Source organism: Anser anser (genome assembly GCF_964211835.1).
Source record: "Anser anser genome assembly, chromosome: Z".
NCBI classification, from domain to species: Eukaryota; Metazoa; Chordata; class Aves; order Anseriformes; family Anatidae; genus Anser; species Anser anser.
Genome location: NC_139723.1, coordinates 51,267,007 through 51,279,920, shown reverse-complemented (window position 1 = coordinate 51,279,920; position 12,914 = coordinate 51,267,007). Strand labels below are relative to the sequence as shown.

Here is a 12,914-nt window from a genome sequence, read left to right as displayed (position 1 = left end):
TAAGGAGATAAAATAGGCATCATCTCTTCTGTATTTGATAAATAGTACTAAAGAAATTGTTAAATATTTCACTTTTAAAACTGTATGTCTTAAGTGTTCTTATGAGGTAGAGGTAAGCCAAAGCAGGAAGTAGATGGAAGAGTTTGTGCTGTGTAGACCCATATAAGCAGAACTATATGCTTAGCAAACCTAAAATCACAAGGCATGGATTTCTCTGTTCTTTCAAGAAAACTTTCCAGCAACTGAAATGTAGCCTACATGTGAAGGTGAAGTTCACTTACCATGTGTTAGAAATGTTGAAGTAGTTGTGCTTTTCCCATGATCACATCAAAAGCTGGTTCTGTGTGAATCTGTATGAATTGGCTGTGCAGGTGTCTGTGTGTATGGGCAGGAAGATGGTTATCAGAAAACAAGAGAAGAGCAGAAATCTACATGCTGAGAGGCAGTATGTGAAAGGTGGTCAAGAACTGGTGATCTCCTGCAACTAATGGTGCTGTCTGAATTCACATGAACTGATAAACTTAGAACACCAACAGTCCGTGGAATCTTTACAAAGCCCAGCAGCACCCACAGGCAACAAAAATGTGCTGCATGACTCAGCCCACGTGTAAGAAGTTAGTGTCTGCTATATGCAGACAAAGACTCCAGGATTAACACTACCTGATAAAAACAAGGGAGTGCTTTTTGGAGGTTGGTCTCTCAGCTGTTGCTTCAGCTTGCCAACTGTGCACTTGTGTGTGAACTACAAAAGGGAGTAAGTGATTGTAATATGTGGTTAGCTGTCTGTGACCAATAAACAATAGTTTGGCCTCGTTAATGATGACAACTTAACTTTCACTCTGTCTCAGTCCCCCATCAGAGAAGTTTATATACTTCTCTATGGCCAAACAAGAAAAAGTGTTTCTCCAAGGTATTAATAATTCATTTGCAAGGGTGAATACAGTAGCTGCCAGTATTTTTCACAGAAATAACATATGCTCTGGTATCCATCTCTTTCTGCTCTCCTTTTGCTGAACTTGCTAGAATAATTCAGTCAGTTATGAAACTTATGCAAGAAAGAAAAGAATATTAGAAACGATTGGTCCCTGTTTAGTTTGATTAAAATAGAGTCAAAACTAAAATAATTTTTATTGTTTAGCGTGGTAAAGATAAGAGAATGTTACGGCATACAGTCATTTTGTGAAGTGATTTTTTGACCAGTAACAGTTAATAGGTAGGGTTTTGTTATGGAATGCGGTTTGGTTCCTTCCCTTTCATTTTACTGAGTATAAATACTTTGAGTGCCATGACAAAAAGGAAGAGAGGCACAAGAGTCCAAAATATTTAACATTTCTTTTATAAGGATGCTTAGTGTATGTTATATAAATGAAAAATAGTTTTCACAAGCTACTAAGAAAACCACTGTACTATGTGTGCAGACACCAATGACTTATGAATAGTTCAAAAATTGTAACCCAAACTGCTGTTAAATACTGAGTCTGCTCAGTTGTGTTTCTTCATCTTTTAGGTTTATGGTGCTGCTATTCAGTTTTATGAGCCTTATCCCCGGGAGCTGCTAACAGAAAAGCAACAATTGCAGCTGGGTCTCTTGACAGCTGTAGAGAGGAAAGTGGTTACTTCCAAGTCCATCAATTCTAATAAATGTATCTGCCTTCTCTCACATTGGCCTTTCTTTGAAGCATTTCGAAAATTCCTTATGTTCATCTACAAACTGTCTGTCTCTGGACCTCATCCTCTTCCCATTGAAAAGTACGTAAAACATTTTTCAAGCTAACGTGTAAAGATGGTTATATCAGCTCAAGTGGTCATCTTATATATATGTCACACTTTCATAAGTGCTGCATTTCCACCATTATCTTGGTTGCCCTGTACAGCTTACATTGTTACTGGTTGCACTGAGAGAAATCGTAGTTTCTTCTGTTTAATGAGTAGCTTTTGCAGATTTTTACCATTGCTTTTTTGTTAAAATTTTTCAAGCCTGTGTAATTTTCTTTTATACTTGTCAGACACGAAAAATGGTTGAGCTGTAAGAGACATGCCAGTACTTGCAGTCCTGTATTTTAGGTTATTAAATGTAAGCTCAGGGACTCTTTGCATTAGCAGTGTGTATGTGTCTATATTGAAGCTCTGCAACTACTGCAGATGAATTCTGTTTCTCTCCCTCTTCCTTCTGCTCCCTTACCCCTTTCCCCTCCCTGCTCCCCCACCCCATATATATGTATGTATAAAAATATGAAACTTTATAGAGGATGCTTTTCATTGTATGGGATTCAAAAAAAAAAAAATTCACTGAAAACTTGTTATCTTCAAAATTGCATTGGCTTCTGGTAGTGAAGCATATACTTTCTCGTGGCTAAGCCTGATGAGAAACTCTGTAACATGAAGAGATTTTTACAGTCTACCAGAGATTTTTACATGGTTTGCCTAAAGGCCAGTGTGTTCTTAACTTTTGCACGCACATATGAAGCTGCCACTATTAATTTTCACTCATGAAATGTGAGTGAGTGAGGCTTCTTTCTTCAGTTTGTGTAAATAGGCTCCTAAACTTATCAAAACAGTAAATAAATTGTAACTGTACTTCTATAACGTATGGTACATACAAAATCCAAAATGTGACATTGTTTTCAGTCCCTGTTTAGTCCTCAATGCTGTTTTTCTAACATCTTATCTTCTTTTCAGGCACATATCCCATTTTATGCACAATATACCTTTCCCTTCACCACAAAGGCCAAGAATTCTTGTGCAAGTAGGCAAAACATTTACTTTCATTTTTAATTATCATAATACTCCATTTTGCCTTTGAAAGTCTGGATTCTTCTTTTAGGCTTTTTACTCAGCTTTGAATATCCAACTGCTGGAAGGGAGATGGGAGGAGATGGGTGAAATAGCCTTCTCTTACGTTGTTATAAACCTGGGGTAACCTTGCAAAGTAAGCTATTTCAGATTTTGGGTGGTACAGACTGCAGCAGCGTCCTAATTGCATTTTTGAAATTTCTGCCATATATTGGTCTTTCATTTTATAGACATCATTCGCACTGTGCCATTGGGGGTTGTTTGTTTTCTATCTTTCTTTCACTTGTCCACTAAGTACTGTGGTTCATATGTTAGTCCCCTGGGGCGCTCTCTCTTGTGATCTCTGCTTAATCACCTAGCAGTAGCTACATGTTCAACAATGAGTCATAAACTGTTTCTTGTAACTTCTGAGAATTATTTTGGTGACTAATACAAGCTCTGTTGACTTAGTGAACAAAAGCTTCAAACGTTTTTGATTCACATTTCTTGCATGACATTGTGACTCTGTCCGCCAGGAGTTTTATTATATTATGGATATGTAGTTACATTGGAATATTTTACTTCACTAACTTTGGAATTGTTCTTGCCAATCATGAACTATTTTGTGTTTCAGCTTTCTGCCCATGATGCATTAATATTGTCTCAGCCAGTTTCTACACCATTACCACTAAGGTACCATTATCAATGTTTTAAACATATTGTACTCGAGCCATCGCAAGGCAAATAGAAATGAAGCATAGAAGAAAGCCAAACACTATTTCAATATTAATAGATCTTATAAACAGAAAGCTCAATACGTATTTGAAATATTAGACAGTGTTGTTTTTATGACATAGACCTGTCCCTTATGAAAGAACAGTGTTACTGATTATCCTGAAGAAAGAGGCTGTAAGGAAATAATACATGTATTTAAGTATCTTACATCTTTAGAATATAAGTAGTAAACACTTTTTTTAAAATACCATAGATAGACTTTTTGTTATCTTGATCTATTTATCCCTTTTTGGTTCCAAGGGAGACATATATGTTAAGCAATTATGTGAAATCAATAAATGCCCAAGTGCACAAACATTTTGAAAATTCAAAATTATAACTTAATATTTGTGATTGAGGCTTGATGCAATCTCTGTGGATAACACCTTCAGGGCTAGAGTTCCCTATGAATATGACATGATTTTTTGTTTGTTTGCTTTGGTTTTGTTTTTAATTGAAAAAAAAAAAAGAAAATTCACCCTTTTTTACATTTTTTTCCTTAAATGTTATATATAATATTGTATATGCAGAAGGATCCTATGTTTAAATCACAGCTGTTACACAGCCACTTAAGGGAAAAATTGCAGCTAGCCACCAAATTACAAAGTAACATGTAATTACTTTTTTAAGGACAGATTTTACACCCCTCTACTACTCTTACAGATGTCATTAAAATTCCTAAATGCCTGTATAGTGTCCAAAGAAATGAAATGGAGGTTAAACTGTAGAAACTAAATGCATATTGGTATCAGAATGCTGGATTTATTTATTTATTTTCTACTTGACTAGTGTTAGAATTTAATATAGTGATACTAAGATTAGATACTGTAATTCATTATTCTTGAAGTAACTCATCCTATGAAACTAATAGTATTGTTTTGTGCTTGGATTAGCTGGTAACTAGCTAGATCTGTGTTACTGTTAGGAAGACGAGGTACCCGTGCATATATGAGAGAGCCATAAACCACATAGTTAGCAGTAGCATATTATGGCATATGTTTCTGTAACAGTAATTTTGAATTTAGGTTTTTCTGTTGCAGTACAAGTCTCCTACTGAGGTAGTAGCTATTAAATACTGTTATTATCGCACGTAAAATATCTAAGAATTATTCAACTTTTTGAATTTAATCTAAGAATTATTCAACAAGTGCCTCACTCTCACTTTTAATGTTTAAATCCTGTAACATTCTTTCCCCCTCCCTCCTTTCCACCCGCCCCTTAGTGGAGCAGACTTCAGTACTCTACTCATGAATCTTGGACCAGAAAACTGTGCCACCCTGCTACTCTTTGTATTATTAGAAGGCAAGATTCTCCTTCATTCTCTTAGACCAGCTGTATTGACAGGAGTTGCTGAAGCTGTAGTAGCTGTAAGTACAAAGGGTTCTGTACAGCAGCAAGGGAAATTGTTGGAAACACCGTAATTACTATGAGGCATTTGTAAGTTAAAATGATTGATGCATTAAATCATCATTTTTTCCTAGCAATAGCATTTAGTTAAATCACTCTAGCATGTCTAATTATTGTAATTGTTGAAATGATCAATGCTTTTGCATAGATAGTAAGAAATAGTAGATAGTAAGAAGATAGTAAGTTTGCATAGATAGTAAGAAATGTACTGTAAACAAGTGATCAAAGTTGAAGACGCTTTTTTGACAGTAACAGGGTTCCTAGCAATTTAGTTTCAACATGCTGCATGTAACAAATTCACCTGTTTCATACTGTACAAGGTCTGTTGTCCTGTTTTAATGAGTTGATTTCATTTCATTTTTCCTTCAGATGATATTTCCATTTCAGTGGCAATGTCCATATATCCCCCTATGTCCTTTGTCTCTGGCCACCGTACTCAGTGCACCTGTTCCATTTATTGTTGGAGTTGATTCACGGTATTTTGATCTGTATGATCCACCACAGGACATTGTGTGCATTGACTTAGACACAAACATGGTGTACATGTAAGTTCTATGGGGTTTTTACATCTATCTATAGATGGAGAAATTGCTGAACTACTTGAGAGAGAGCAAACTTTATTTAAAAACTGTTTCGTTGAATATGGCTTTGTTTCTGCCTATCCTCTGTTCTTCATCTTGCTTCTAATGCTTCATAGAGACTTGAAATTTACTAAGTCAAGGGTCAGCATTTGGGGCTGCCAATAAAATTAAAAAATAAATAATGTGCTGAAGATATTGCTTGAAATGATAATGCGTGTTTGTTTTCTTTTTCCTTCACTTCTCATACTGATTATTAGGGAAATGGGACAAAAGCTAGAATAGAGGAAGAACGGTTTATTTTTATTGTGCCACCATTTTATGCATTTTCACCTTGATCCACCACTTCAGAATTTGATTTGCCTGTGTTCACTGAATATTGGGTTGGAACATGAGAGTTTCAGGACCCTTCATGAAGCTTTTGAAGCTGTCTTAAATTCAGGACATTTTTTGTCAGTGTAATGAAATAAAAAATAATTTCTTAAGTTACAAGATCTGACTTCTCAGTCAGATCAAGCAAGCAAAACATTTTTTATTGCCTATGTTTGTTTTAAAATATTTTCACTTAATTATGTTTTGAATGCTTGTCTTAAATAAATTTGAGTGTTGCATGAAGGGTTTCTTTACAACTTCTGTAGGAGAGGCTAATCTAGAATAAATTTCTTCTGAAATAAATCGAAATGGGATTGTAAATACCTGATTTGCAAATGATTTATTAAATTCATAAATTATCTTTTTCTTTTAGAGTAATTAGATCAAAATTAGAGGGATGTAAGCTATATGAGGGTAAACATCACCAAATAATGTGTGTCTTTTCTGTGTGAAAATATAGTCTTACATCATTTCGTGTCACTTTAACTCTTGATTTTCATTTTCACTAGCTTGAATCAAAATAAGTCATTTGATCTATGGGTCAGTTGAAAGCTTTCATGCTTTTCATTGCATAAGAAGGACCCTTCCTGTGATGCTCTACTGAAACACTTCCTTTAAGTTATTGAAATGCATTGTGTTATTAATAGCATCAAAGAAAAGAGTAAACAACAGAGTAGATTGTATTCATATTTTTTGTCTTTTTTCTTCTTCTCTTGGGTCCCCAATAAAAACACTGCAAAAAAACATTTTCAACATTGTATATAAATATTATGCCATCAAATGAATAATTGTAACAGGTGTGAAAGAAATGCAAGGAAGATAACTTGTTTATGTGAAGATATCCTTTGCAGTGAAAAATCTTTCTTTTTTTCCATAAGAAGAATGGAAATTGATGGCTGGGTTGAAAAAAAAAAAAACAAAAAACGAAGTAGATAAAAACAGTACATTTAGTAGAGAGAGAAGACTGTAAAGATTCTGTTGGAATGAGTCATAGAAAGATAAAGTTGGGTACTAGTTACTGAACTAAAAATCTACCAGTGGCTGATGTCTTATTTATCTACAACTGAAAAGATTCTGGCACCTTTTCCTTTAGTGTCTTTTAAGTCCTTTTCTTTTTCGGTGGCTAACTGATCTTTTTGTCTTTTGCTGTCCATTTTGGACGCATTTCATCTATACTACTTACTTGACTTTAAGAGGAATTGAACATCTTTAACATTTGACTTCAAGTAAATGAGATATGTTGGTACCTGCATTATAAAACTTCTTTTAACCTGGAAAGGAGGATATTTCTCCATTTTGGAGATATATAGGTAAAATCAAATCTCCATAAAGCAATTTGTGTTGAAGATCATATAGAATATTAATCTTTACTAATAATGTAGTATTTTAGAATTCTGTTTTATTTATGCAAAGCTATTTTTGCCCGTCTCTATTTCTATGGCAATGTTATATTTTTAAGGTGTTAAAGCATTTAATAGCACTGTTGCTGACTGTGAAAGACTGCATAGTAGAAGAATAACATTTGAAAAAATCAGTGTTTTCTAGTACGTCAGTCTGTCTGACTGGCATCTTTCTAGGGCAAGTTTGCTGGTATCTTCCTTATGATAGACTGAAACTTCATTTACTGCCAGAACAACTGAATGTCTTTTATTCATTCAGCATCTTCCTTAAAGTCTTTTCTTGGATGTTTTCAACCATCTCTGTGAAAGTAACATCAAAAGCTGATTAAGGAAAGTAGCCTTTTTGGGTGCAAATTTGAGAGGTGGTTTTATTTTTATAATAGTGTGTTTCTTGCATTTTTGGAACAGTACTGCTTATATTGTTCATTGGCATGCTGTTGTGGTGGGGAAAAAAAAGGAGATGACATCCGCAAGCATGCATTTTTTTAAAATTATTATTTTTAATTCATTAATTCATTTTATTTTTTAATACTTTAAATGTATACTTCCTCCTTAAGAAAACTACGTGTCTGCCAACTGAGCAAACAGTTCCACTGATGCTAAGTGCAATGTGACAGTGACAGCATCAGCTCAAATAGTAATAACTGATTAGGTCTTGTGGCATCAAAGTTTGCTGTACACCACATTAGGGAATTTCTGTTCCACTTTCTGTCTCCCACAAAGAAGCTTAGGAGTTCTTGTGATTCTCTCCCTTCTGTCTCTATATTCATCTGTTAAATGAGGTCTGGCAGTGTATCTTTTGTTCCTCTGACAAAGATGAGCATACCTTCAGACCAGTTTATCCCATTGCTTAATCAACCACATAATTTCCAAATTATAAACTGAATTTCCAAACTTTCTAGTCCCTGGTAGCCTTTGATTGAAGCTGGAATTGGGAACTTAATTGTCATAGACATGTGACAGTGACTATAAAGCATATGAGCACAGAGCTACCTGACTGGTCTTCCGGCATTTTACAGAAATTTAAGTTCATGTGGTATTCCAAACTGCCTTTATTTGTGTCAGTAGCAGTACAGCAAGCTTACAATAGTATAAACTAGTAATCATATACAGATTAGTGTGCTCAGATTATATTATTGAGACTGGTACAGATTCTGAAAGGAAAGACAGCAACGTGAAACTTCAACCAAAAAGTCTAAATTAGATCTCAGTACAGGTCCTCCTTCCAGATTGGAGAAAACTACCCACAACTCAATTTATACTGCTCTTTTCTGAGGAAATGAAGTGCTGAGTTAATGTCACTCCATTTTATTGTTTTTATTATTTATGACAAATAGGGACAGTGACAAGATTTCTTTTCAAAATGATTTCCTTTTTCTGAAAATGAATTAACTTAGGCCAGTGGAAGCTATTCTTTTCTATATGGTCTGTATTTTATATATCCTTTTATCCTCCCCTGTGTTTTAGATCAGATGATAAGAAGAGCACAAACTGGAAGCAGTTTCCTAAGAAGCCATGTAAAAGTCTGCTCAGCACCTTAAAGAAACTGCACCCACAGCTGGCAGCAGGTGAAATATCTAAAATAAATGGGAAGGGATAAGAACAGAAACTGCCTAAAGCAGGGAAAGTAAATATTAAAAGAAAACTACTAAATTTTCTGATACACATCTACAGGTCTTAAATTATAAGTAGCATATAAATGTAAGGACTTCTTTGTAACATGTGGTGTAGATCTTTTTAGACTTTTTTATTTGTTGTCACTTCCTCAAATTTGGGAATTTTCAGCCTTTAGTAATGATTAAGTTATATTTAAACAAGGATTCAACAGAAACACATTTTGGATCTCAGCATAAACAATGTTCATAGTTCTGATCAAAAATAATAAAGGAAATGAGTGTTTGAGTAAGATACTGCACAATACTTCAGGTATCGTGCAGATACAGTTGAATATCTCAGATACTGACTTTTCTACAAAAATAATCAAGTAGCAAAATGTTGAAAGTATTTTCAAAAGGAAGAGGAAAAACTGACCATCATACTAATGACTTGGAAAGGTAAGAACAAAGTTGTAACTAAAATATTCTGCAGGTATATCTTCTATCTGTCTGTAGACAGGATCTTTAAGACAATCTTGTGCTGAGTATGTTCAGTTGTGTTGTTATAGAGGAGACAACGATAGCTTCATGGGTATATAACAGATATAAAAAAAAAGTTGGTAAACTATGAAAATAGAAAATGTATTAATTAGGAGTTGGGCTTTCTTGCCTCAGTTTCCTTTCTTTCTTTCTTACTTTTTTTTTCTCCAGATTGCGTTTACTTAGTCTGTTAGAAAACCTCAGCTTTTTTTTGTTTTGTTTTGTTTTTTTGGTTTTATCAGCCAGGCATGATACTCTACTTCATACGTAAATGCTGCAGACTGAATTCCAATTTTAACTGTATTATTTTATATTATTATTTACATTTATATTATAACAAAAATCTGGAACTATGTGTTCAAAGGTGAAGCAGTACCTGATAGTTTTTTTTTGTTGTTTTTTAAGAGGCCAAGAATAAACTCTTTATGTCATCTGCTTCCTTCCATCCTTTGGTATACAAAAATGTTAAAATTTTCACTGGAAAAATATTTTAAAGCACTGTTTTTTCCTTGATGTGCAATCTTAGGTAATCAGCAGAACAGGGAAAACAGAATCCTTTGTGTTGATGCATTACTGAAAGACAACGTCTAGTTGGGAATGTGATAGCAGAATCTCAGTTAAGTTAATGCTCGTTTTCTCAGGTCACAGAGGCCTTGATAAGTTAGAAAAACACATAAGCAACTCCTGAAATAACTACCCTTTATATGGGCCAGATCAACTCGAAAGTAATAACAGGACAAGAAGAGAATGTATTTACAGTGTTAGTAATTTCTAAATGTGGGAAATAAAAACGAAAAAAAAATCATATTCAACATCTTGCAAATGTTGTCTATCCAACTATGCTGCATTTTAATACAGGATTGTATATGTTGCTGTTTGCTAGTTCACAAGAAAACTCCAGAAGGCTCAGCCGTGGAGATGACTCCTATTGAGGCAGATTTCTCCTGGCAGAAGAAGATGACAGAACTTGAGATGGAGATCCAGGAAGCTTTCCTACGTTTCATGGCATCTATTTTAAAGGGTTACAGAACGTTCCTCAAACCAATCACCCAGGCACCTTCAAATAAAGCAACTGCTGCTGATTCCTTGTTTGATCATCAAGGTGAGGTTGAGACAAATAAACTGCTGATAGCATTGGAGTTAACCCAAATTTTCCTTTGGTTATGCAACTCTTGGCAATATTTGGAATTGCAGTTATATAAAATCAAGCTGTTTGAAGTTGATTAATATTGATACACACAAATAGAATCCTGTTTTGTAACAAGTCTGATATTAGAAAAGTTGCCTTTCAATAGGGGGATGCCCTGTTTTCTTGTCACATTCCGTAAGGGCACCTCTTGGGAATTAAAGAATATTTCTCAATTTGTATGGAGCAAAAATGCCAGAAGCCCAATGAAGAAGAGCAAAGTAATGTTTTTGATATACATGGGAAAATAAAAGAGTACTGGGCAGCGTTCAGAAACATAACAAAATGATAGTTGGCAAAGGCCATCTTATTCTTTTTTCACCTTATCACTCACCGTATCACCTTGACTTTTTCATATCTGTTCATCAGTTGAGTGTCAGAATGTCACTGTTGGCTTGTCTTCTTTTGTTTTTGTCTGTTTGATTGTTTGTTTGCTTTTTTCTTTTTTGTGGGTGGGTGGTTTTTTGTGTTTTTTTTTTTGGGGGGGGGAGGTTTGTTTTTGTTGGTGGTGTTTTTTTGGTTTTGTTTTAAATTAGCTAGAAGAGAGATTTGAGATGGGATTCTTATTTCAACACTTGGAAGTCATAAATGTTTACCTTCTAGGATAGTGGAAAGGGATTTTTTTTATTACTGTCTAAAATGCTTCTGCTTTTGGATGAGGTCACATTCTCCTTTTTTGTGCATAAAAAGTTAACAAATCAGCAAACAGATTATGTGATAACATGGGGGCGACTGCATGCCATGTATTGTTAACTGTGTGGAAGAAGTCATACAAAAAAAAGTTATTTTAATCTTCTGAATGCAAGTGATGATAAGTAGTTGTTTATACTAATAAAGCCAATATTTTATATATTAACACTTTATATTTTAGTTTCTTATGGAACTTGTGACTAGTATTTACTTCTGTTTCTTTTCTAACCAGGATTTTTAAAAAGTAGAGACCGTGCCTATACGAAGTTCTACACACATCTCACCAAAACGCAGATATTCAGCAGCTTTATTGAAGAGTGCAGTTTTGTGAGTGACAAGGATACTGGCTTGGCATTTTTTGATGACTGCATAGAAAAGGTGAAAAACATACTAAATTAAATCATGCTTCTATTTGTTTTGGTTTTTTTTATTATTGTCCTGCCTTTTACTCGTAAAGGCAGGTGCCCTTGGTAACAAGTGTGAGAGACGGGAATTCTTGGTTGTTATTGCTGAATCATTTTCTTCCTTCGTCTTCTTGCATGGTCATCATTTTCTGTGTTAATATAGGAGTCTGTCATTAAAGCCCTATAGGATGTCAAGCTGTAAGAGAATGTGAGAAATACCAGTTCATGACACTTTAACACAATGTCATTTAAACGGTAATCTGCCTCACTCTAATTTAGAATTATCTACCACTGCCATCTCACAGAATCACAGAATCATCTAGGTTGGAAGAGACCTCCAAGATCACTGAGTCTAACCTCTGACCTAACACTAACAAGTCCTCCACTAAAGCATATCACTAAGCTCTAAATCTAAACGTCTTTTAAAGACCTCCAGGGATGGTGACTCAACCACTTCCCTGGGCAGCCCATTCCAATGCCTAACAACCCTTTCAGTAAAGAAGTTCTTCCTAATATCCAACCTGAACCTCCCCTGGCGCAACTTTAGCCCATTCCCCTCGTCCTGTCACCAGGCACGTGGGAGGATAGACCAACCCCTACCTCGGTACAGCCTCCTTTAAGGTACCTGTAGAGAGCGATAAGGTCGCCCCTGAGACTCCTCTTTTCCAGACTGAACAACCCCAGCTCCCTCAGCCGCTCCTCGTAAGACTTGTTCTCCAGACCCCTCACCAGCTTCGTTGCCCTTCTCTGGACTCTCTCGAGCACCTCGATGTCCTTCTTGTAGCGAGGGGCCCAAAACTGAACACAGTACTCGAGGTGCGGCCTCACCAGAGCCGAGTACAGGGGGACAATCACTTCCCTAGCCCTGCTGGCCACACTGCTTCTTATGCAAGGCAGGATGCTGTTGGCCTTCTTGGCCACCTAAGCACTCTGCTGGCTCATATTCAGCTGCCTATCAACCAGTACTCCCAGGTCCTTCTCCGCCAGGCAGCTTTCCAACCACTCTTCTCCCAGCCTGTAGTGCTGCTTGGGGTTGTGCCCCAGATGCAGGACCCGGCACTTGGCCTTGCTGAACTTCATACAGTTGGCCTCAGCCCATCGGTCCAGCCTATCCAGATCCTCCCGCAGAGCCCTCCTAGCCTTGAGCAGATTGACACACGCGCCTAACTTGGTGTCGTCATGACAAACTTCACATG

The 12,914-nt window shown here is 35.9% G+C and overlaps 1 protein-coding gene across 7 annotated transcripts in view; it reads left to right on the top strand.

Moving 5' to 3' along the window:
• The window catches only part of DENND4C (DENN domain containing 4C), a gene marked incomplete at its 3' end in the record, with an annotated part of 74,973 nt that overhangs the window by 33,137 nt on the left and 28,922 nt on the right, over nucleotides 1-12,914 (top strand). For all 7 annotated transcript variants that reach the window (XM_083817100.1, XM_083817101.1, XM_083817097.1 and 4 more), the window contains exons 6-13: nucleotides 1,508-1,749; nucleotides 2,680-2,746; nucleotides 3,407-3,465; nucleotides 4,769-4,913; nucleotides 5,323-5,498; nucleotides 8,771-8,871; nucleotides 10,322-10,540; nucleotides 11,547-11,692. In XM_083817100.1, the coding sequence (XP_083673226.1) occupies nucleotides 1,508-1,749; nucleotides 2,680-2,746; nucleotides 3,407-3,465; nucleotides 4,769-4,913; nucleotides 5,323-5,498; nucleotides 8,771-8,871; nucleotides 10,322-10,540; nucleotides 11,547-11,692 (1,155 nt within the window). The remainder of the gene's footprint in view (nucleotides 1-1,507; nucleotides 1,750-2,679; nucleotides 2,747-3,406; nucleotides 3,466-4,768; nucleotides 4,914-5,322; nucleotides 5,499-8,770; nucleotides 8,872-10,321; nucleotides 10,541-11,546; nucleotides 11,693-12,914) is intronic.